At 37.6% G+C, this 25385-nt stretch overlaps 1 protein-coding gene across 3 annotated transcripts; it reads left to right on the plus strand.

The window, feature by feature from the left end:
• The first annotated feature begins 217 nt into the window (after nt 1–217).
• On the plus strand, nt 218–25385 carry LOC310732861 (uncharacterized protein). 3 transcript variants are annotated; one of them, XM_083553556.1, is made up of 8 exons: nt 218–600; nt 2606–2678; nt 12389–12612; nt 14330–14387; nt 16461–16548; nt 16838–17409; nt 22046–22171; nt 22330–25385. In XM_083553556.1, exons 3-8 carry the CDS (start codon nt 12479–12481, stop codon nt 22909–22911), a joined length of 1560 nt encoding a protein of 519 aa, XP_083409682.1. In that variant the 5' UTR covers nt 218–600; nt 2606–2678; nt 12389–12478; the 3' UTR covers nt 22912–25385. The 3 variants fall into 3 exon arrangements, with proteins under 3 accessions (XP_083409682.1, XP_083409683.1, XP_083409684.1); XM_083553557.1 differs by having other exon boundaries at nt 16461–16494; XM_083553558.1 differs by lacking the exons at nt 218–600; nt 2606–2678 and adding an exon at nt 10985–11204 and having other exon boundaries at nt 16461–16494.

Below are 25385 nucleotides of genomic sequence, written 5' to 3' on the forward strand. Positions count from 1 at the left end.
TCTTTTGGCCTTTAACCTGTCTATTAAAAAATGTCTGAATCTGTGTTGACAAGCAATTCATCTAGATGCATCATCTAAATATATTAATCACTACAAAGAGGACAACTTTGTACAGTATGTTCCCAGAAAAAAATAGTCCATACTGTAAGCGGATTCATTTTTTTACACATCTGTCCATGTACGTATAATCCATGCTTTTCGTTTTGTGTGCCACTAGGTGGCGCGTTTAATGGTGCGTTCGAGAGAAGTGCTGCTGTCACACGCGCAGCCAAGACACGCACGAACGGGGAGGATTTTAGAATTTTTTTATTAATTCATCTGCAAAAGAGAAAAAGCCTGAACTGCTAAGCTTTTCCCTTGTCGGCGGAGTCAAAGCCAGGCGCCAGAGTAATGGCGGGGCAGAAACAAGGCGGTGATGATGCGACTGTCGGTCGCCGCGGCGCGCGCGAGCTTTCAGTAAGAACGCGCGCGAGGCACTGATTATGCGCACGGGGCTGCGACCGCGAGTCCCAACAGTTCAGCCGCATACTGAGAGCAAAGACGGAAAGAAAGAGAAAACGAGGACAGCGCTGACCTCGGAACCCGGAACCCATAACCTGAGTGAGTATGCACAGGTTTCCAAGCCGCTCCTTATGAATCTATATGATTGTGTTTTGGATGATGCCTTCGTCTGGGGCTCATTGCCACCTTCCACATGTCAGACGTCGAGTGCATTTGCATTTGCATTTACATCACTCATCCAGTATATGTGCAATATAATAAATAGATGTTGTATAAATGTTGGTGCATTAAAAGGCTTGCACTGGGTTCAGATCGGAAAGATAACGCACACACGTGTGTATCTGCAGCGGTCTTTTTGATGCTGCGACCAATTAACCGATTTTTTATTATTTTTTTTATTTACCGAGGCGACCTTTGATGTGAAAGCAAACGAGGCGGGGACGCTTCAGGATTCTGTGAAAACCTCTCAGCTCTGGATCAGCTTTAGACAACGCAAATGCGCCGTTCATTCACATGCTGTATTTTGTAGTCTGGAAAACGAAGGGAAAGCCGCTTTACGTTTTTTTTTATCTGGGGGAAAAGCTGCCGACGCGTCTTGTACCGCGCGGACATTTTGACTTTGAGCTTATTTGTCGAACGTGAGGGAGACACGACATATTTGGAGACAAGAAAAAAAAATGTGTCTGCAGTAATGATTAATGCATATGCTTTATGTTCGTGCCGATCATATAGAGCGGTCAGGGTTTCAGCTCGAACCTGTTTGGAGGCGAGTGAAGCGCCGCAGTCCAATCCAGAGCGACTGGCGATGCGCGAGACACGCAAGGGTCATGTGCAAGGCCAAGGATGGAGACAAGCAGATGTAAAATGTGGATGTGGGTTTTTAAAGTGCTCAAATCATAGGCCGTTTAGCATATTTTAAGCCCGAGAGAAGAGGACATGGTGCTTTGAAGAAGCCACAAAGCCCTGGGGGCAGACTGCTCAATCAGATAAGCTGCCAGTTGTAGGATTTATTGGTGTGGAATGGAGGAAATTGTCTATTTCGTACTGAAGGTAAAAACAGAAATAGCCTGTTGATGAGAGACATCAGTGTGATAATATGGGTCTGATATTGCACATTTGAGTATAAGTGCAGTAGTCAAATGCATAAAAAAACAACACTCTGTTTGTTAAAGTTATTTAAAATACTATTTATTTTATTATTAAAAGCACCACCATGAGGTGTTTCACATTGTTACAGAAATCTCTGTCTGTGAGAGTAAGGAACAGTCAGCAGGCATGTTTGTTTATGTAAAGAAGAATTTACACCAGCACAGAACATGTGTTAATTATCAATTACACAAGTGCACACATTCACAACCATAAAATATTAGCATGAAATCCCTGAGGGGTCTAAGGCCCTGGTCCACGGCCCAGATGAGGACAAACATTTTGCATGCCAAATGTACAACCTGGCCAGAGGAGAAAAACAGATCTGGGATCTGATTAATCATTCTCCTGCTTTGCTCTACTGCCTCCCAGAGAAAATCAGCACATTATTCTGTCTGCTTATTTAGGGGATAGGTTGACATTCTACAGACAGAGATTTGTAAATGGATTCCTGAACTGTGCCCTTGCATTTACTGAAACACCAAAATTACAGTCAGGAAGCTCTTAAGCCTGACAGACGTGACCAATGCAGCTGGCTATTTTGACTGACATTTAGATTGTATGTAAAAAAGCAGCCATGCAGATACACATTCTGAGACTATCCAGAAGAATCATCAGACGTGAGGAAAGGTGTTTAATCTCTAGACTTCCCTGGAAGCAAAATATAGTAGAAAGTATTCCACCTTCATCACAGTTTACGTAAAAAGTCTACATATCATTGGCACTGTTACTGTTTGCATAAACATAAGCTTATTTACTAGCTGTAGGTGGTTGATAAGCAGTGTGTTCAATCCACTAGTTCTGATGGAACATTAAATAAGGCCTCCCTTTGTTTAATATGGAGCAGACAAGCAAACATAGTGTCTGCCTGATAAGTGGTGCCCAGTATACGGTCCACTGTATGTGTTTGTGTATAAAAAGACAATAATAATTTGATGCCCTGCATCTTTCTTTCTAGGGATTTTTAAAGATGGTTTTGCAGCCATGGTTACATGCTCTGGACAGCTTGGCTGTTTGATGTGACATTCTGTGTAAGTACTCTTTCATCCTGGTTTAAGAGCACTTTAATGGAATATATAGAAGAATTTATTTTGAAATACTTTTTTGTAGACATTATTGTATAAATGTATATGTCGACATGTTCCATCATTCAGACAGCCTTTGGGATCAATGTTAAGGGGCAAGAAAAGGGGAATCACTTTTGATTTTGTAGTCCATTCAATAAAGACACAACAGTGTTGCTTAAACACATCTTTAGCAGACATAGTGTGCATTGTACAGTCAATAAATGCCTTGGGAAAACGATTCAAGTGGTCAAATTTCGACATTATCTATTTAAGTTCTAAAAATAGGCTTTCATGGACTAAAATATGTCAGCATCAGGTTTTTTTTATCATGTTAGGCAAAATTCACTTTGTCCTGTATTTGCTCTTTTATCTGCACTAAAAATTAATTCTGTTGGCTGTATTTTTATTAGGCCATTTGTCCTCTGACTTCTGTACAGAGTGCGTAAGTGCTTTCTTGGTTACAGTGGGACGATGCAGGTGCATTGCGGACAATTTGACAGGCGGCATCTGATGAGAAACTAAATTGAATCGGCTGATGTTTAAAACACTGATAAAAAACCCTTACATCAAGGGTTTAGATATCTTTTGGCAGTTTTTACTATTGTGCTTGTAAAACCTGTTTTGTATCCAACATGATAGCAAATAGCAAAGACAATTTATTAAGCAAATAAACCACAATAATTCCACATTGACTTTTCCCCAAAACTTCATACACATTCCACACTGTTTGCCACAAGTTAGCTGACAGGTTTTCACCAGTCTGCCACCGCATATAGTTTATTTTAAGCAGTGACATAGGCTTCTTTTAAACGAGACACACGTATCATAACATCCTACTCACATCATATTAATAATGTTTCTGCTAAATATGAACTGTGACAACTGTGGCAGTTAAATGCATTATTTTATAGTTTTTGCTAAGGATACATACATCATTGTATGAACCATGCATCAGTGATAAGATATGTAAAACACTTTTTCTTCTGTGGGAAATAGAAAGAAAGGAACAGTCACTGCATTAATGACTGAAAAATTATACTTTTGAAAGTGTAGATGTGTGAAATATGAGAAAATATTTAAAATCTAAATTTGGTTGTCATGTGAAAACTACATTTTTATTACTTTTGCCAGAAAACCTTGTTCAGTCTCTGTAAGGTGAAAATAGAATTAGTTAACCAGGACGTACCATTATCTAGAGCAGGGGTCACCAACCTTTTTGAAACTAAGGGCTACTTCTTGGGTACTGATTAATGTGAAGGGCTACCAGTTTGATACACACAGTTTTCAGTTTGAAATGAAATAACAAATTTGCTCAATTTACCTTTTATTATATGTTATTATTAATAATTAATGATATTCATCTATGTGAAGACACTGATCATGTTAATGATTTCTCATAATCATTATCAACAATAATTTAACAAAGTAGGAAACAGCTATTTTTAGAAAAGGCCCACGGGCTACTCATGTGGTCCTTGCGGGCACCATGTTGGTGACCTCTGATCTAGAGTGTGACACTGCTCCGTATATATTTTTTGGTAGGTCAAAAATGCATAATAAATGTACTCAGCAGTAATTATTAAGTTGGGTGGAGAGCCTTGGAGAACCAACATTGACAAAGGGTAAGATTGTGGGTAGGACTCACACTCATTTTATTTTAAGGTTGACTGTAAGTCAGGGAAACACTTTGTCTGTACAACGGAGCATATTAAATCTGTACTGGTAGCTGTATGCTGGAGATGACAGCAACAAGTCTAGCATGCTGAACATTCTGTCAAATCAGCATGATGAGTGTTCACTGATTGCAATTTGCCATGGTCTGATACATAGATTGGAACAAGTAGTAACAGTATGCAGCCAAGGAAGCACAAGCATGTCAAGATTGAACATGGCTGACAATGACAAAGGACAGGAACTCTGCTACTTCATGTTAGATTAGTATATTAGACTTTCAGGCTTCCTCAAAAAGTTGCACACTGGAAACGATATAAAGACTTTACAATTTATAATTTAACCATTGCCCCATGGAAAGTAGGAGGCAAATAAAGAATGTAATCGTTTTATCACCTCTTTTCAATCAGAGTATCTTTGGCAATTGTAACGGTAAAGATGTATTGGGGAAAGGGGTCACTTCTGTCTCATTTGATGACTATTGCATTTAAGTAATTTAGAAAGTTTATTTTACACAAGAAATAATATATAATATAAGAAACTATATAGAAACAACGAAAAAAGAGGATAGTGGGGCAAAACACCCAGGTCTTGTCAATGGGCTTGGGGGAACTGAAATTCCAGTTAGTTTTTTACCTGAAATCTAGTCCTTTACAATTAAACATGTGATTAAAACATGCCATTTTCCCACTTCTTTTATCTTTTTTGTCTCTCTTGGGTCATAATTGGCATCAGAAATAGGAGCTTATATCAGACTCTGTAATGAAAGTTTGCCTTTGTTACGTGATCTGATTTCTGTTTTGGTACATAAACAATAAAAGAACTTGATTCATGTGCTGGTGACCTTATTATTTCTGTTTGGAAGCTTTAATCTCTCTGGGTGACTATCTAGAGAGTGGATTAATGGTGTGACAATAGACAAGTATGACAGCATAATATTGTAGGCAAATATTCTTTCAAAGCTTCTCTTAGAAATGAGTTGATTGACTCTAGGTGTATATATTTGAAATGTTTATTTTTTTTTCTAGGTGCACTCATACCTTAAGTGGTTCTACTGAATTTTTAAGGTGGTTTTTCTGACTACCAAAATCTGTTAATACAGTAAAGCACTTTTTGCCATTGTATCTGATTATGCAGAATTTTAAGCAAAATGGCCTTTTTTAAAAAAATAAATTTTAATTTTGTGCATATAAATGTGGTAAGAATTTGTTTCTTTCACCAAAATATCACAAATTATTAATGTCAGCAAACATGATTTTAACGTAGCTATTTGCTGTAATTCTCTTCACACTTTACAGTAGACTTCCATATCATAACTGAACAAAACAAAATCTAAATGGGCTTATTCAGTAATTCAAAAAAACAATTACTACTATGATAAAAACCTAACATACTATTATAGAAGCCACACTATGACTGAGAAAATGAAAACAGGCAAATTTACAGTAAAAATGTAATGCTGTCAAATGTAAGTAAAGCATTAGAGTACAAAATTAGGGTTAAGAATGTCTAATTTAATACATTACGCAAACAGTTCACTATGTCAATTGACTGCATTTTTCTGTTGTTTCCAAAGTCAGACTCTTTTCTGTTAATCAGTAGTCTTGAACAGCGCATGTAGGACGTTTTGGAGACAAGGTGAGGGAGGCGAGATTGAGATGGTTTGGACATGTTCAGAGGAGGGACATTGGGTATATTGTTAGGAGAATGCTGAGGATGGAGCCACCAGGAAGGAGGAAAAACGGAAGACCACGGGGGAGGTTTATGGATGTGGCGAGGGAAGACATGCAGGTAGTTGGGTTGGAAAGGGCAGATGTAGAGGACAGGGGGGTATGGAGACAGATGATCTGCTGTGGTGACCCCTAATGGGAGAAACCGAAAGAAGAAGTAGTCTTGAATGTGAACACGAGTAATCAGATGACAGGAGTCTGTGGTGTTTCCATGCTATGATATGTGAGTTGAGTTAGACTCTGATTTTAGTCATTGACATGACATTTTACAATTCAATGTCATATTCCTTCTTTCTTCTAGTAGGTGAAATCTGTGTTTAAATGGATCATAATGTAACCCCTGAGTCTGATTTGAAACAAGAAGAATTATAGGCATAATTATTTTCACATTCTTGTTAGGTAGTTCAACCAGTCCTCTTTCTGAGCCTGTGATAGCATTAGCTAGCTAATAATAAAAAAATTAAAAAAAGTTAAACATTTGGAAAAACAAGTAGGAAAAATAGGTCATTACTGTTCACTGAGGCCAAGCTAAAGAGGAGCTAACAATAAATGAACAATAATAAAAATTTAATCTGTTTGGCTGAAACTTGCCTGCACTTTTGACACATGAAGTGGCCCCTAAATTGTTTTTTTCTTTTTACATTTATGGCTGTTACATATTTATGTAAAATGAAATTGGCCAAGTCACCCTATTTCCCAAGCGTTACAATCATTTTATACTTTCACATTTTAACATCCTATGTCTTTAAATAATCAGCAGTCTATTGGGCTAATCAATATTAATAAGTTAGGGGCATAGCTAGGGGAATTTTAAGATAGCTAAGTTTATTTGTTTGTTTATTAATTTTAAATGGTATTCAGTTATCAGCCCAACTCAGCTCAACTTAGCCTGGCCCCTACAAATAAAAACCCTAAAGGTTATGTAGTATGAAGGAGAAATTGTTAAATTTGTGGAAGTTGCAGTCAGGTAAAATAAAAGTATGCGGTAGAATTATTATTTTTGTTTTATCAAGGGTTAGGTAATTGTCCTGTCTTACACTGTGACGAATGGTAAAACCATAATATTGGAACAACCCTCGAAGATTTTTGTATAATACCACCATCCCCCAGCAACAATATCCATAATCACTCCCCCACACACCTGATTATATTCTTCACTTATATTTAACACTGAGTCCTTTCTTGCTTTTCCTTTATGGAAAAAATTTAATTGTGAAAAATAAAAACATACTGTTTCATAAGTAGTCATAAGTTCAGTATTGCATGTATGTGTAAATCTGTGATATGATAGATACTGTATTTTTCCATTGGTATATGAATTTTTAATTCACAGAACATTCTTTTACATAAAAGGCACTCAAGCACCCTTACAGGATATGAATAAGCTGGTTTCAAATGATGAATTATCGTCTGTTGTTGTGTCATCACATGAATTAAAGATGAGCAGAATGGTAGATCTTGTTTTAATAATCGTTCATATTTTAAAGCCCATCTCACTTTATTGGTTTAGACCAGGGGTGTCCAATCTTTTCCACAAAGGGCCAGTGTGAGAACAGGTTTTCATTCCAACCAAACCAATGGTCACACCTGATAGTCATTGAAAATGAAGATCATTAGATTTGAACAGGTAGAATATGGTGTAGACCTGCTTGGTTGGAATGAAAACCTGCAACCACACTGGCCCTCTCTGGAAAAGATTGGACAACCCTGGTTTAGACTATTCTTTTTGCTGTGCTGCAAATGAAACCTAAAAGTGGAGGCAACACAGCAGGCATATGATTCTAGATCATCCCTGACTGTGTAAAATGAAGCTGTAGGTAAAATAGGCTATTTGCTGTATAATTAGGCCACCAAGAAATACAGTACTGCTGTGAGGTCAAAAAAGTTCCATATGCCAACTGAAAATAATATTGTTACTTAAGATACCATTCTTTTTTTACAGGCTATGCAAATTGTTCCGTTTAAGTTCTGGTTAAGTGTGATGTCTTAAGGCATATTTAAATGCTGTGAGAGTAAACTGAGGCACAGATCTGTTTGTTTATCTGTGTTAGGTGTTTCAGTGTTCCGTTGTGCATTGTTTATGAAGATTGGTAAGCCCTAAGAGACAAATTGATTACCCTAAATATTGCACTGGAGTGGCAAGGTGCCATTACTTGTAGGGAAAAATTTAGGGGATGAAGGGTGGGGAGGTACAGATGGCAAAGGAATAGGCAGGCATAGAAAAAAGAGAATTTGTTAAGGGAATGAGAGGTAGAGTTTTGCAGTTCTGTCTGCTTGAGCAAAAGTGTTAGACTGAGGAATTATACGAATCAGTAGGGCTGTAGAGCAGATGCCAATTGGCTGAGTGTCACCATTGAGAGGACATATATGTTTAAGGGGCTTTTAAGGCAACTGCTTCCTGTCTTGCATGTTTGAGTGTACAGCAGTGCCGTTACCACTCCTAGTATAATTCCCTAAAGAAAATGTGAAAATAATATTTCTGTATGTTACAACCTTGTAGGTTGTCATCATATTTAGATCAGGAACAATAGATAAAAAATGGCTCTTGCAAAATTTTTGAGTATTTTTCTCTGAGCAAGTGTATATTTATTAAGGCAGTGGATCTGTTCAGAATGTACTGACATACAGATAATAGCATCCTAGAAAACACAGCCAATTGTCAGGCTTTACATGTATTAGTGAAGATTGGAAAGAGCAAAAACAACAATAAACAAACACCCCAAAATCATCAGACAAAGTGGCAAACGAGCAAAATAGCAAACACATAAGAAGACATGGGCAAAACAGGAAGCCAATCAGCAATCAATTGCAGGATAACCACACATGAAAATAGACCAGATACAAAATAACAAAGGCTTAGGAATGCTTTCAGTAAAGCACAAACAAGACTTAGCAAAGAATGTAGGGAATGTAGGTGTAGATACTCTAATAAATTAACGACTAGCAGGTGACAACAATCCAGTGCCAAAGAACTAGAGAGATTGAGGTTATTGTAACATTTTAGTTGATCATTTCCAGTGATAATGTTGCTTACCACTAATACTTTTACAATTCTTACACCATACATCTATGCTGGTTATCCGTTTAACAGTATCACATACAAATATTAGACTAGCATTATTTAGTGAGTGCTGGACCTCCCTTTTTTATTCCAAATTCTAAATATGCAACAAAATAAAATCACAAAAGCACTCGACACTCCATCTGGCCAAACTAATGGTGTGTTCATACCACAGTGTGGTTCTCTTTGGCAGATACATGCACAGAAGTGTATATGACAATGCTGATGATAAACTATGATAAGCCCCCCAGCAATAATTACACTTTATACTTACATATGCATATACTGTGTGTATATATATATATATATATATATATATATATATATATATATATATATATATATATATATATATATATATATATATATATATAAAATGAGATATAATGAATGTCATTACTACATTTTAATATGTACCATAAGGAGAAGCTCAGTTTTAGTTTTTATTGAAGTAAATTGCAAAAATGCTGAGAAACTAAAATTGTCCCCTACCCAGGAATTGCATAATTAAATGTAGGAGGCCTGTGTTCACCCTGTCTAGTCCGGTGAGTCAGTAAGAGAGATAAGCAGCTGTGGTAAAAGACTGTGATTGCTGTTCAGAACAGCTGCTTTCCTCGTGGTATCCAAATATAAGAAGAAAATTAAAGGAAAGATCCAGTGAGGAGCATAAGTGTTTCATTTTGACAGAATGTAAAAGAGAGAGTTTTGTATTTGTGAGCTAAGACATGTGGGTGATGTTTAAGGTGATGTTCAATCGTAAATCTGAGGTTTAATGAGATGATATTGCCCTGTGGAGTGCTATCTGGCTTCTTTAAAATACACATTCATATTGTCCATTTAGTTGAAGAAATGAGACTGTAACCAGATTAATGTTTTACAATCAAAGCTGCATCTGCCATCGACCTATGTTGAATAGGCCTATTGGGTGTTGAGAAGACTGCTTAGAGAATAGAGTATGCTAACCTGAAATCCCCCAGTGATCTTTTAGTGGCTGTTAGAGGGAATCTAGTTTCCTCTTTTGGTTGTGTACTCGTTTTAGAATATTTTCATGAAGATTCAAAAAATCTGCTCTGAATCACTTGGTAACAATGTGATTTGAAGCTCATAGAGGTAAATCTTATGTAGCCATGCCTTAGAGTTCAGCATAGGTGCAGAAGCCATCTGCATCATCTGAGAAAGTATGTCCCATGTGTTTACTTGCCTGTGAAACTCATCAAGCTAACAAGAGTTTTGTTCCTCCTGAGAGCAAGGAGACAAAAAAAAAAATGTTTTCCGAAGCCGTATTTTTTGACATCTCTTCACAACAAGAAGACCTGCCTTGGCTCACTGGCTCTCTTTGATACTACAGAAAACGAGCCAGACGATTAAAACATGCTCATTTGGATTTCAGCATCTCCACACTGCCAAATTAAACTGTGATGAATAAACAAACAAGCAGACAAACACACAAAGCAGGCACCCCCTTTCCTCCCCTCCCTCCTACACACATGCTTCATGTTATTTTCAGTCAAGAGCTGTCGTGTGATATTTTCTCGCACTCATATTGCTATTACTGGTACTTGGATAATGTTAGGGCTCATAATCATGAATTAAAAGCCTGTACATGGAATTTTGAGCCAAATGTCTCATTCAGAAATATAATCTGATTCAGGGCTATTCATTGAGATCTCCAGCTGGTGTGTAAAGGCACTGAGACACAATATAAGCTACAAGAAATATAAGAGTACTGAAAGAAAAGCTAGTTCACCACCCTGCGATATCTCCTACTGGCTCTTGTGTTAGGAGGGGATGGTAGTGCAAAGGAGTACATAGTGTTGGTGGACTGATGAGACACGGCATAGTCTGAGAGTTAAGGTTATATGTCTTGGTCATGGAAGCCAACTATTGTAGTGTGTGGAATAGGAAAAGTTGAAGAAGGGGACAAAATGTGTGAACTATATTATATATTATAGTATATTATTGGATTTACTGTGTGCATTTTGAACAAGTTTGGCGAAGACAGCGATGGATGCATGAGTAACAGCCAAGGTATGTTGCAGGGTCTAAAAGAGACCTGTCTGTTGAAGTCTGCTATGAAACATAATTTATCAAACAAATAGAGTTATGCATTTCATTGAATTAATTGTTTCAGTGCCATTTAAATTTCATTGTGACTTATTATATATTTCACTGTAATGTTTGGTAACTCAGTATTAATTCTTTTCATTTGTTAACAACTTGACATTAATGTGTCCCTCTTTTTTCGATCATCATTATAACTATCAGGAGTTAAATTTGAATGAAATATACAGGAGTCAAACTTAGACACTTTTAGATGATGAGAACAGCAAGCAGACGTCTTGTACTATAATTGTATTTAGTTGTAACTCAATGTGTACAATATTTAATACAATCTAAATTAAATCTATAAAATTATTAGATGTTAAAAAAAATAGTTGTGCTGACAGACAACCACTAGACAGCTTCTAAAGTTAGACTCCCACGATTCCTACTCTTCTAAACCTGTAGTGAGTATTCAAGAGTTTTTTTTTATTTTTGCTCTGTGTTTATAGCTATGAATCATCTGATCTTGCTGATTCTTTTGACAAATTTAGATTCAGTGATTGTTAACTGTCATGCAAATACATTTGCTCAATAGAGAAAATTGTGTGGGGCTAAACCATTCTAATGGAAAGAATAGGATGGTATTTTGGCAAAGAACTCAAGATAAAAATATACTTTGACAGTGAAACTTAATCAGATTTCAATATTAGCAATAACATCTCATTTGAATGGTACAAGTCTCTGCATGGTATTGCACATTATTTATAGAATTAAAGCTAAAATAGATTAAAGGTTAATTAATTTTTCCTCCAGCTTACCCAAGAAGTGCTGAGTCTGCATTTAAATAGCCAAGCATCCTTTTCCAAAAAGGAGAAGCAGTCATACATATTGGCAGGTTTGGTGCCTGGTGGTTGTGAATCTGTCAGCATGAAAAGATCAAAATCACCTCCCTAAATTAGGAAGCTGAAGATAATAGTGTCAGCCAGGGGCTGACTGACAGCCAGTAGGGAGAAAATGACAGTATGTGATAGACAAACGGAGATTCCTTTCCCCTTACACAAAGTCCATGTTAGGAGGATGCAAGGATTACGATGGCTGTTGCTGTTTGATCTATTTGGAACAAATGTGCACAAAAGAATGCCTTGCCTTACTCTGCTTTGTTTCTTTAGATCCCGTGAAGTGTATACCCAGTTTTGCCTGTGTGCGTGCCTGTGGCAGAGAGTGGGAGTGTACAAGCGAGCGTGCGTGAGCACTCTCACATGGCCTCGATGCAGGACGGGCTGAACTTCACTGCTCCCCCCTATGGCAAAGTGTTGCTGCTTGGGGCCATCGCAGCTGCCTCGGCCTTCGTCGTCACCATCCTGATTGTAGTGCTGTGTGTGGGCTGCCACAGGTCAGCGACTGTATCAATGAACACACATGCGTTTATTATTACAGTGGGTTTGGAAAGTATTCAGACCCCTTTATGTCCTGCACACTTTCTTGTATTACAGATAAAAGTTTTTATTGATTCAATTGACTTTTTGACCTTCGATCTAAACATAATATTCAAATGTAAATCGAAAACTAAAACCAAATTTGTATAATTATTCAGATCCTTTATTCAGTACATTGAAAAAGTAATTACAGCTTTAAATCATCTTGGGCAACTCTCTGCAATCTCTGCATACCTGGATTTGGAGTTTCTTTTGTTCTTCCAAACAGATCCTTTCAAGCTTAGTTAGATTGTTAAATACAATAACTTCAATCCAATAAAATAAAAGAATTGTTCCGAAAACATTTTATGAACCTACTTTATATATGAAACACAGTCCATTTGATATGTGTAAACAGAGGCCATTTGGATATAGCACATCTAAGGGGAGTGTGATTGAGTCTATCAAATGAATTATAGATGTGTTTCCCTACCTGCTTGACATGGATTCTTTTCATGTTTAGTCTTTGGAATCTGGAGCTTTATCCTTGCTTTCCAGAGTTTTATGGTAAAGGGAAATTCAGAGGGAAGTCAGACAGTTGTTCTTTCAGGGAAAATAAAAATATGTCTGCTCAAAGATAATCTGGAATAATTGATTTGTAAAAAACAAGAACGTTGATGCTGTGTACTGCATTTACTGTTTAAGTTAATTATAAATGATGCTATTAAGCTTAATATTTATCTCCACAAACATGACATAATATAGTCCTGCTGTCAGAAAATTACTGTAAGATTTACTATAGTCAACCAATACTTATTTACAGTAAAGAACTGTAATATCTTACACAGAATAGCACATAATACATGAAACTGCTCATTTGACTTTCATTTTTTAAAAGTGTTATACAATTTATGTAGGTTACAACTGATCTGAAGGTTAAGGATTTGATTTATTGATAGCATAAATTATCCTGCATTCTGAATTAGGTTTAAAACATTAGCCATAGCTTTTATTAATTCAATGCAATCTTTTAATTGTGGTTGTTCACAACTGCTATGTTTGGGCCACTGAGCTGGACCCTGAACTGTCAGAGCAATTATAGCCAGCATCGCTTGTATAAACTTCTTTAAAAACCATCAGCTAAATGAGCAAATGCACTGGATTATGTCCTATTCTATTCTAGTTATAATATTACAGTACTTTACTGTAGCTAAGTTTAGAGTGGATAGTAAATTGTACTATAATTTACTGGCAATAGGGTTGCTAATGATGCACTAAACAAATGTACATCATTTTTATTATTTCAATATGATGTTTCACAAGCAAGTCTTTAGCTAAATCAATGCTTTTTTAATGTGCCACCAAATAAGCAAATATAATTGTTCATGTGTTTTGCTATGTCAGAGACTGTAAATATGTTTTCTTAGGTTTTATAGGTTTTTTAGCCAGATATTACAAAAGAAAATGCATCCATCTCTCCAAGCTAAACTTGTTTCTTTTTGTACTATGAAACCTGAAAATGACACAATTGCATTAAACCATCTTATAATATTATAAAATGCAGATGCAGGATGCATGAATTGTCTTGGTGTAAATGGAGTTGAAGCGTTCTCATCCTAATTATTATCCAACCAGCCATTATTTATAAAGATTGACAGATAATAAGTCTGTTTGTGCTCATTGTGTGTTTAACAGGAAGGGGAAGAGTCACAATGGTACTGGTGAAGAGAGAAAGCACAGACTCATGGACATGGTGACCATTTCTTTTTTTTTTTAACTCCGAGTTGCATAATAATTAATTAGTATTCTTAGTTGCAACGAAAATGTCCTTGTTATGTCTTTCTTCAGACTGTATTGACAGGTGAGAAGGTTGGAATCTAGATTCTGATGGCTGCATTCAAACCAGCTATATAAATATGCTTATTTACTTACTAACTCATTCATATATATTCTCAGTAATTAGTTGGTTGATGATTTTTGGGGTGACCCTTTTGGGCAGTTGAAATGCAGTTAATGAATTTTCCAGTGTGCGGTCAAATTACAAGGTGCTTCTAAACTGTATTTGGAGCACTCCTGTAAAAAGCAAGCTCTTGTCTTATAAAGAATGATAAAGCTGATATTATATTTCTTGCTTATAAAATGTAATTTAGTATGAAATCAAGTCTAATCGTATTGTAATATATTATAAATATATTCATACTCATGGTAATAAATCAAATCATATGGGTAGTGGCCCACAGTTTGATACTTGGCTCAATTTACTCTCTGTGTGGAGCTTTGTATGGTCTATCTCTCCAGAGATTTCCCACCTCTCAAATCATGCTGATCCCTGGACTGACTATGTTAAAATTGCCCCTGGGTGAGAATGAGTGTGGGACTATTTGGGTTTGAGGTGCCCTGCTATACACTGGAGTCTGTTTTGACCATTTAAAAACAACCATAAAGGATGGACAAATTAATTAACACTTTTTGTATTGATTAAATTAAGTAATCAATTAAATTGGCACAAATTAAACTGATAAAATTAAATTATATAAATGGAAAAATTTTATTAAATAGTTTACATTTGTGGTGTATGTAAGAGGTGTATGTATGTGTGTATGTTGTATTTCATATGAAATTTTCTAAAGATATGGTCTACTTATTTCAGCATACTTTAACAAATGTCTCCATTCCTTTCATCCTTCGTTCATTCACTCCCTCGATATTGTCAGGATTTTCTCGTTTTAAGAGAAATTCTTGAAGCTGGACCTAAAAAGCTAAATAATCCATATTGAGCTATGGATTTTTAGTGTTTTCTTGCATGTCCAAAACAAAAAGTATTTCTGGTACAGAGTGAGTAGCCACAGTGACATTGCGCTTAGTCTAAATTTAATAATAAAAATGAAGAAATGTGCTTAAAGAGCGAGGCAGAGACTACCCAAACTTGCGGTCCGCCACTTAAAACATTCCTAAGGGAACTATGTTCCGCACATAAAAGGGATTGCATTAACTGAAAGCCATGTGCTGAAAACTTTACGTGTACCGTTACACCTCTAATATATATATATATATATATATATATATATATATATATACATTTGAAATTGACATTGACATATAATTTACATTCATCAATGACATGGTAAATGTTTTTAGTGGATTATGGATAGCACATAACAGCATTTGACTTATTCTCAACGTCAGGCGTATATAACATAAGACATGCCTCTGTTTTGGATGATCTCTAATGTGTGGGTCTAACTGTCTGGCACTCTGAGGTATATTACTTAGCATATTACTTATTTGCCATTTAGATAAAAAACCTGTCAAGTGCTTCTTTAAAGCTTACATATAAGAAATATTATACATATATTATGTATACAAAGATACTGTGGTCTGTAATCGAAATCTTTTATTGACCTATTTTTTATATTTCTTTACACTTCTTTAATAATGAACTGTAACTTATACTATGGTCTACATGGTGTCCCAAAAATATTAAAGCAAAATGTAACTGTACTTACAAAACATCCTTTACCTGATTGTCCTTTCTTTGTAAACACACAAAGCTGTCTCTGGTGTTATGCATGTAATTGCATGTTCATCTAACCTGGAATGTTTCATAGTCCAGCATGAGAATGATTTCAATGTTATTTTCCATCAAAGGTTCTCTTAAAAGCGATCTGGGCAAAATATAAATATAATATAAACTAAGTATGATTTTGGAAGAGATTCTGCCAAAAAAAAGTGTTAATTTCCTCTATATATAGTGAGAGCCCTTTGGGATATCCTGTTAAACTCGTATTAGGCTATGTGGTGATAATGGTCTCTGTATGTTTTTTAGAACATATTGCGGCAGTCAAAGCTGCGCTCCATCAGTAAGTCAGACACCAAGCTCCATGAGATGAACAGACTCAACTGCAATGGCAAAAGTATGTACATTCGCTTCTCACACTGCTTGATAGCGTTACCGAGGCCGCCTCAAATTCGGATGTAGAGTCGGAGCATGCGGGATGGTATAAGTTTCATTTCGGGGACACAATTCCTATTTTCTGTTCTTCTGTAGTAGAGCCACCCATAGATGTTTTTTTCACTTTGTGAGGGTTGGCGCCGTCTGTGCCGCCTTTGCCTCTGCAGTTTAGCCCACAATGTTCTGTTCCTTTTTTCTAAATACTTCATATTTCATACCTCATGGAGCTAAAATGTATGTTTAATTTTCAGAATCTTCCAAGAAGAACCGTCCAGCCAGCATGGACCTGCTTCTGCTGCCAAGCCGTCGCTCCAACTCAGACCTGCGAACGTCACAAGGCCGGCAGGTGTCCCAGGCGCCCTCAGGGGAGGACAGTGAGCATACATATGCTGAGGTGGGTCGCCGCACGTCCCCTACCCGCTGTCCTGAAGCTGCACTCAGGGGGCGAGCTGGAGAGACGGACACTCCTGCTCCCCCGGCTGTTCCTGCCAATACACCAGCCCCACCTGATCCAGATGGAGACAGCCTGGATGGCGGAATTCCTGAGCCGGAGACCCTTCCTCAAGTAATGAACCCACCACCACAGCCTCCAGAAACAGCTGAATATGCATGTATTAGAAAAGTACGCAAGGTTGACAAAGCAGCCCAGAAGAGAGATAATGGCACTGAGACGGAGGAGGGGCTTGGGCAGGCACAGCGGCATAGTAGTGGAGAGATCCGGCATGCTCCACCCAGTCATCCAGCTCCGCCCCCACCTCACCCACACAGTCAAAAGTTGCCACGGAAAAATGTAGAGGCTTTCAACCTTCCTTTCTTTCCAAAGGTATGTGGGGAAATATTAACTTCACTGTAAGGGAGATAAGCAAGTATTAAACAAAATGATTATTTCTGCATTAATAATAAATGATTGGCACAAATTAGCTAGCTAATGTAATAGTCAAATTACTAATTAGTTTTTTACTTTTTGCGTATGCATAAAACAGCAGTTCATTTGAGCAACATTAGCAGCTTACATAACATATGCTGATTGGGTTTCAGTAGTTTGCTAGGTTCATTAGCTAGATAATTATCTCATGTGAATTCATACATGTTTAAAGATGCATCTAGAGTTATCTAGGAAAAATGGTTCGAACTCATTATTTAACAACCATTACACATTACTTTTAGACTGCAGACAGAATCTTTGGACAGAATTTCTAAGTGACATCTTCAGTATAATACAGATCTTTCATACTGTAAAATATCAAAAGATCTGTGTAGTCTAGCTCACTTATCTAGCTAATGGCTTGTCTATTTGTCAATATCTCTACTGTTTGACTAACATAATTTGCAGATCCTTATTTCACTGTTTCCTCTGAATCATTTAAATCTGAAGATGCCTGATAAGGACAAACAAAAATGCTTATCTGTCACCACTGCTGCCAACTAAAAATTTGGAATTTGAAAAGTAGGCTTTCAGCAGGAAACTGCTCTGCTCTGATTGGATCAAAATTATTGGGTTAACATATATATTATGGGCAGACAATTTTTAACTGCTTCTTTTGGATTAGAATGCATGATTTTTGTGATGAAACAATAGTGATTTCAAAAAGTCCACTGAAAATAAATTTTTATTATCAAAAAACCTAAGTAAAAGCACTCTTATTTAATTATACTAAAAAGATACTATTACATTGATCCATCTACTCAAGAACTGTAACGAGAGTACATCTACTGTTGTTGCTTTCCATCCCTGCTAATTACACACTTCTTTGAGAACTTGTGACACTCGTTCTAGCCCATTTGGCATTCCTGCTGAAGCATACCCACAAGCCCTATACAGATGACGCAATACACAGAAACCCATATGCAATGCGTATTCCAGTCATTCAAATTCAGGTCATAGAATCTAGCGAGTCCCTATTTCATACAAGATATAATTTCTCATAAGCCTGTAATCTTGCCATAAATATTCAAATGTAAAGCTTACACATTGCAGCTTTTTTACCTTCCACATTCAAAGCCTTTACATTGCTTCTCTGACATGGCCCTAATAGCCATATAATCAAATTTTCAAATAAAATACTTCACTGAACTCTTTACTAGGCAGTATTATTATAAAATTGAACTTTATAAATAAATAGAACAAAATGTAAACTATACTGGCATGTTACGCTACTCACTGTTCTGTTTTGCGCTCATGGGAATATGAGAAAAACTGCAGAGTATGGGCTATTGTTCTCTCACCACTGCCAGGCTGGGAAAACTCATTAAGCTTCATGTCATTAGATCCACTGAGTGGTTATAGATGAGCTAGTCAATCAGCAGGGGGAAAGCCAGATGGATTTACTGACCTTAACACTCTATTGAAGGACATGTTTCAAACTAGCTCACTAAAACTCGAGAAAAGTTTGACAGTAATCATTATTCTGGTTAATCTTCTTTAATAAAGTGCAAATTAAACCACTAAATATTAGGCAATAATTACATTAGTTTAAAATTAGGGACAGTTTTTTTGTGATCCATATAAACACAGGCTCAGTAGTGAAGAATTTGGCACTGCTTTGTTTGCCAGTGGCTTTTGCCAAATGCTTGTATATGATTCTTTGCTTTTTTACACTGCTGATGTGACTCTGACAGGTGTCTTCTTTCCTGATTGTTGATATGGTGACCTACCATCCCTTAGCAAACATTTTGTAAATCCTAATTGATTTCTAATATAAAAAAACAACACCTGAATTATATTATTTAATTATCATTGCATAGCATTGCTGCACTTTCCAATTCCTTCTCCGATTCCCTCTCTCTCTCTCTCTCTCTCTCTCTCTCTCTCTCTCTCTCTCTCTCTCTCTCTCTCTCTCTCTCTCTCTCTCTCTCTCTCTCTCTCTCTCTCTCTCTCTCTCTCTCTCTTTCTCTGGGAATTGAGAAATGTTGACAACAAAATGACTTTAATATGTTTAACAATCAAGCTACTCTAATGAGAGAAGACTAAATAATCACTTTAATTAGGCACATGCAGCACACCACATACAGTATTTATGTTAATAATGTTAAAAGCATCTATGTGAATGTATCTTTAATCTTTATGTTTATTTTAACCTGATTTTGATGAAAGGCTTTTTAAAGATAATTTTATTTGATTTGCAGCATTAATAGTGTTAAACTGTAGTAAAACATAAAAAAATATCCAAGTTTTTTAAAACCGTTAATTATGTATATGTAAATGAGCTTGTTAAAAGGTAACCCATGTGCCTTATTAAAGTATTGGGCCTTCACAAGCAACCAAAAAGGCCTCTGTAAACATTGATACTAATTCTCAAAAGTCTCTTGAATTGTACATTTTGGCCCAAAGTCTTCTATAGTTTATCAACTGGGTCGAGCATTGGTTACAATAAAGGCTATAATATATGCCATGCCATGCTATGCCATCTTCTCCCGCTTATCCGAGGCCGGGTCGCGGGGGCAGCAGTCTAAGCAGAGATGCCCAGACTTCCCTCTACCTAGACACTTCTTCCAGCTCTTCCGGGGGGACACCGAGGCGTTCCCAGGCCAGCCGGGAGACATAGTCTCTCCAGCGTGTCCTAGGTCTTCCCCGGGGTCTCCTCCCAGTGGGACGCGCCCGGAACACCTTCCCAGGAAGGCGTCCAGGAGGCATCCCGAACAGATGCCCGAGCCACCTCAGCTGACCCCTCTCGATGTGGAGGAGCAGCGGCTCTATTCCGAGCTCCTCCCGAGTGACCGAGCTTCTCACCCTATCTCTAAGGGATCGCCCAGCCACCCTGCGGAGAAAGCACATTTCGGCCGCCTGTATCCAGGATCTTGTCCTTTCGGTCATGACCCAGAGCTCATGACCATAGGTGAGAGTAGGAACGTAGATTGACCGGTAAATCGAGAGTTTCGCCTTGCGGCTCAGCTCTTTCTTCACCACGACAGACCGGTACATCGACCGCATTACTGCAGAAGCTGCACCGAGCTGTCTGTCAATCTCCCGTTCCACCCTTCCCTCACTCGTGAACAAAACCCCTTAAACTTAAACTCCTCCACTTGCGGCAGGAACTCTCCACCAACCTGAAGTGGGCAAGCCACCCTTTTCCGACTGAGGAACATGGCCTCGGATTTGGAGGTGCTGATTCTCATCCGAGCCGCTTCACACTCGGCTGCAAACTGTCCCAGGGCGTGCTGAAGGTCCTGGTCTGATGAAGCCAACATGACAACATCATCTGCAAAGAGCAGAGACAAAATCGTGTTGTCACCAAACCGGACACCCTCCGGCCCCTGGCTGCGCCTAGAAATTCTGTCCATAAAAATTATGAACAGAACCGGATGAAGCCTTGTTTTATTGTCATCCTGGAAGAAACCACACCCATCAGGATAGAAATGTTTCATCAAAGGGTAAAGGTAATCAGTGAGTATAAGTTCATCTAGGACGGGTGGGTTACCTTAGAATTTAAGGCATTGGATTTTGGATCCGAAGGTCATAAGTTCAAATCCTGAGATTGGAACCTGAGCAATCCTCTTAACACCATAGCTCTGGATAATGGTGTCTGCCAAATGAGGTAAATATAAGTAGAGTCAAACCATAACACCCACCAGTCCCCAGCCCCAGCTACAGTAACTCGTCTGTTGGATTGGACCACACAGGCCAGCCTTTGCTCCCCACATGTATCAATAAGCCTTGGACCCCCCATGACCTTGTCGCCGGTTCACCACTGTTTTTTATTTTTTTTTACATTTGCGGCATTTAGCAGACACCCTTATCCAGAGCAACGTTGCCACTGTTCCTTCTTCGAACCACTTTTGATAGATGCCGATCACTGCAGGCCGGGAACAGCTCACAAGAGCTGCAGTTCTGGAGATGCTCCGACCCAGTAGTACAGCCATCACACCTTGTCAAACACTCAAATCCTTCCCATTTTTTCATGGTCCTAAAAAAGGATTTTACTTTGCATCTTCGACAAATTATTACAATACTTTTTCTATTAAATTTCCACAATCCTTCTCTGTAATGGTGAAAATAAATGAGGTAATATATTTTTTTATGCTGGACTTCCCTGTTCACTTCATACAAACACTCAGTTACAGCGTTAAAATATATATACTCTTGTGTAACTTACACGTGTTCAGTTGTTTCAGTTTATTCAACATAGCATTTCAAACTGCTAAAAATAAAATAGCAATAAATATGTATTTTTACCATTTAAAAAGACTAATAACTGAGTCTCCTAATATAATCGGTTGGCAAACCTTTAATACAGGATAGTCAGTGCAGCTCATGGCATTTCAGAAACATATTAGAAAAACATTTTATTTCCCCTGACTAAATAATGTTTTTATTTGTAGCAAATAAATCCTATGTACTATAGGGAGTATATTGTATTGTAATATAGGCATGTGATGGCCAAGAGACCTAGAGGCCTAGAGCTTTATTCTAAGACAGTCTGTACTGATAAGACAGCTCACATTCTGTATTGTCTAATCAGGAAGCAGTGTTTATTGGTAATGGAGAGGAGTACATATGGAAGCCTCCTGAAGATGATGACATTATGTTCCAACCCAAGCACATAGGCCCTCTGAGCCCTCACATGGGAGAAAACATGACAGCTGGGGTATGTGAGTGTTTCTGGATTCATTCCCTTATTTACTATAAAATGGTTTTCATGGTGTCAAAGCTTTCACTTAATTCGCTTAATGGCTGAGGTGTAGTAACAAAGCAAAAGACACATATTTCCATTTTGCGACTTATAGCCACTGCGTTGTTTTTCAGATTTCAGATATGTACTCTAAAGTATGCAAACCAAGCAAGAAGAAAAGAGGCATGCCAGGCTCACCCACAGGCCCTAGGGATATTGGTGGCTATCGGACCTTGGCCCGAGGTGAACGTGATGGTGGTTTTAACGTGGTGGTGAAGCCACAGACATGGGCACCACAGGAGGCAAAGGGTTCAAGGATGCCCCCTGGCTCAATGGATGAGCACTGCTATGAAGCCATTGGTGTGGAGGAGAGCGAAATGTCCTTTGAAGCTACAGAGGTTGGTGGTGGTGGAGGAGGAGGAGGTGGCGGAGGAAGTGGAGGAGGATGGAAACGAGACAGGCCTCCACCCAATGCCAGTGCCACCCTCCGGCCTAAGAAGAGAAAGCCACAGCAGCCACAGCACCAGCCTCCTCCACCACCTCCTGCTCCCCAACATACGCCCAAGATGCAGCATCTGCCAGCCAAAGCACTTTTGTTGCCGGGCGAGAATCTGTATGAGAGCATCCCTGACCTGAAGCAGGGCTCGACCACATCAAGTACCACCACCATTTTCACTTTTAATGATGGAATGGAAATGTATGTCACTGGGCTGTAAGGGCTCAGACTTAAATCTCAAATGGAAAGACCCCTCATCTTTCAAATGAGTGTGAAAGAGACACTTAAAATGGCAACAACTCTTCCTGCACTCATTCACACACCATGTTTACATTTCAGCCCTATGGTTCCCAAGTAGCCCCACACATTGCCTTAGAGAAGCAATCTGAAAAGGGGACTTATCGATGATATCGTGGTAAAGTTTTCAGTGGGGATGCTATTGCATCATACATCAGTTTGGTAAACACACATTGCACTACCACTTCATGTGGTACAGTATACCACATAGCATAGTGTATCAGCATTAATTGCCAATGGATTGAAATCTGTAAGTGTGGTGGGAAAGAGGGATAACACCAAGAAAAGAACTTAGAAAAAAACTTATCTTACTTCATCACATATCTTTCAAGAGTAGCAAACATCCGAATTCACAAATCACAAACATATCACCACATAGGGGACACCTGTTTAAGGTATACTTCAGATTCCTGTTTTTGATAGTACACTCACTTGTGCATTATTTTCCATCTAAGTTTCCATCGGAATTGCGGGTTTCTTTCGTTAATTTTTATGTTAATTCCAAAGGAGAGGATAAAATGAGCACAATTTTACTGAGCAGAAGGAATACTAAAATGGCACAGAGTATTTATACTCAATGTTTTAGAGTATATTGACAGAGAAAAATTATGCAGTGGGAGAAAAAAAAGCCTCTTATTTTAGTGACAAACGAATAACAAAATATAGCTATTAATGAAAGTCTGGCTAAGGCCACTATTGTCAGACTTTGGCAATTTTAGCATGACAATGAACAAAGGCCTTTATCTAAATTATTTATAAATACGTCCACAAGCTTTGGAAAAATATGTGGCACTATTTTTCTAGTGATAAAATCTCTATTTCTTTAAGGGAATTCTATCTGAAATAAATAAAAAATAGATATATAGAAAGTGTTCCCCTTTACTGAATCTCACAACTGCATATTGGTCTGCATATTCAAAAGCACAGAATCATATATAGCAAATTTCTTCTTCCAGCACTTAAGAACATCATAGACACCTTTTTGAGAGTCCATGTGAAAAATGCGAGCTAAATGAATTACTTGATGGAAATTATAGTAGCAATTAAAAAAGAGAGAAAAAGATCCTAACGAGAATTCACAAAAGCTCAGGGAAAGTGGAAAATATTTAAAGGCAATTAAATGAGTTGTACATGGAACTATTTTCCTCTAAGTGACACGGAGTTTAGAGCATTGTAAGCATTAGACTTGCCCTTCAGAATGTTTTATTTGAAAGTTTTTTTTTTCATACTATTTTCTCTTTTTTGGTTGTAGCTCATATCATGAACACCTAAATGGCTGTGTATGAAGTCACCACTGCCGTACAGTACAGTACAATAATGTTTTGCGTTGTTAATACTGTTAATGCACTTTGCCTGAGAAAAAAAAGATGCATGTATTAAAAAAAAACCCTACAAATGAAAAAAGGTGATGAAAAAAAAGTTATCCGGTGTCTGAGAATGGTTTATTTCTTGCTGTTGTCGGTTGCCTATTTATTTTAATTGCCTTTTTCCTCTGCTTAAGAGAGAGCACAATGTTTTGCTTCAGGACTGACGACTCAAGGTGAACTTTGTCTACGTCTGACATTACACAACTGGAGGCAGAATGTGACTGGTCATAGTGAATATATCATAGACAATTCCCATTTCTCCAACTGAACACCTTTTAGGCGGACATATGCTATTGGTGGAATTTCACCCAACCGTCCTACAGCACATTAACCTGCTGTATAATAAATAATTGGAAGTAATGTAATTAAACACTCTATTGATGCTATTAAATGATGGTAAACAGTGTGAGTATAGTGCGCTACAGTGGTTTTTATGTTAATGCAAACAGCTAATCTGTGACGTTCCTCAAGAGTTGAAAATAAAAAAAAGAATTAATTAATTAATATTAGTGTAAAAAAGAGGCCTGAACCCATGAGAAAGACTGTAGTCTATGAGTCTGGCACACAGTCACTGTCATATATGTTGGAGCAACATTGTAAATATTTTACAAAGAAATGAAAAGAACAGGAGGATTGAGGTGAAGTTGCCCTAGGTGTATTTGAACATGTGGTTCTTTTCGTCTTTTCGTTTGGAATGATTTTTCTCTGGTGAAAGTTTTGCTCAGCAGTATCTCTGTGGGTTTTGATGTGGGATTTTTTTTCTTTGTTTTTCTTTTTCTTTTTCTAATTATTATTTCTTTTCCCGTGCCATTTTGAGCTATAATGTGTATTACAAAGATCAATTGAGTATTAGTGTGGCAGCTGATGTTGTGTGTTTGCTTATCAGACAACAGGGTTGTGTGTGTTCCAGCCGTGTAAGTACTCATGTGCAAAAGATTGTAATGTTTTTATAACAAAATGACTTCATAAAAAAAAAAAAAAATGTCAACAAGTTTATACTTTTCTAATAAAGTAGCACCTAAAAACCTGA

Source organism: Silurus aristotelis, assembly GCF_946808225.1.
Source record: "Silurus aristotelis genome assembly, chromosome: 11".
Taxonomy (NCBI): Eukaryota; Metazoa; Chordata; class Actinopteri; order Siluriformes; family Siluridae; genus Silurus; species Silurus aristotelis.

Coding starts and splice junctions, on each gene's coding strand:
- LOC310732861 (XM_083553556.1), top strand. CDS start 12,479: ATGGCCTCGATGCAGGACGGGCTGAACTTCACTGCTCCCCCCTATGGC. Junction 14,388..16,460: donor AGCACAGACTCATGGACATG/GTGACCATTTCT, acceptor TATGTTTTTTAG/AACATATTGCGGCAGTCAAA. Junction 22,172..22,329: donor GAGAAAACATGACAGCTGGG/GTATGTGAGTGT, acceptor GTTGTTTTTCAG/ATTTCAGATATGTACTCTAA.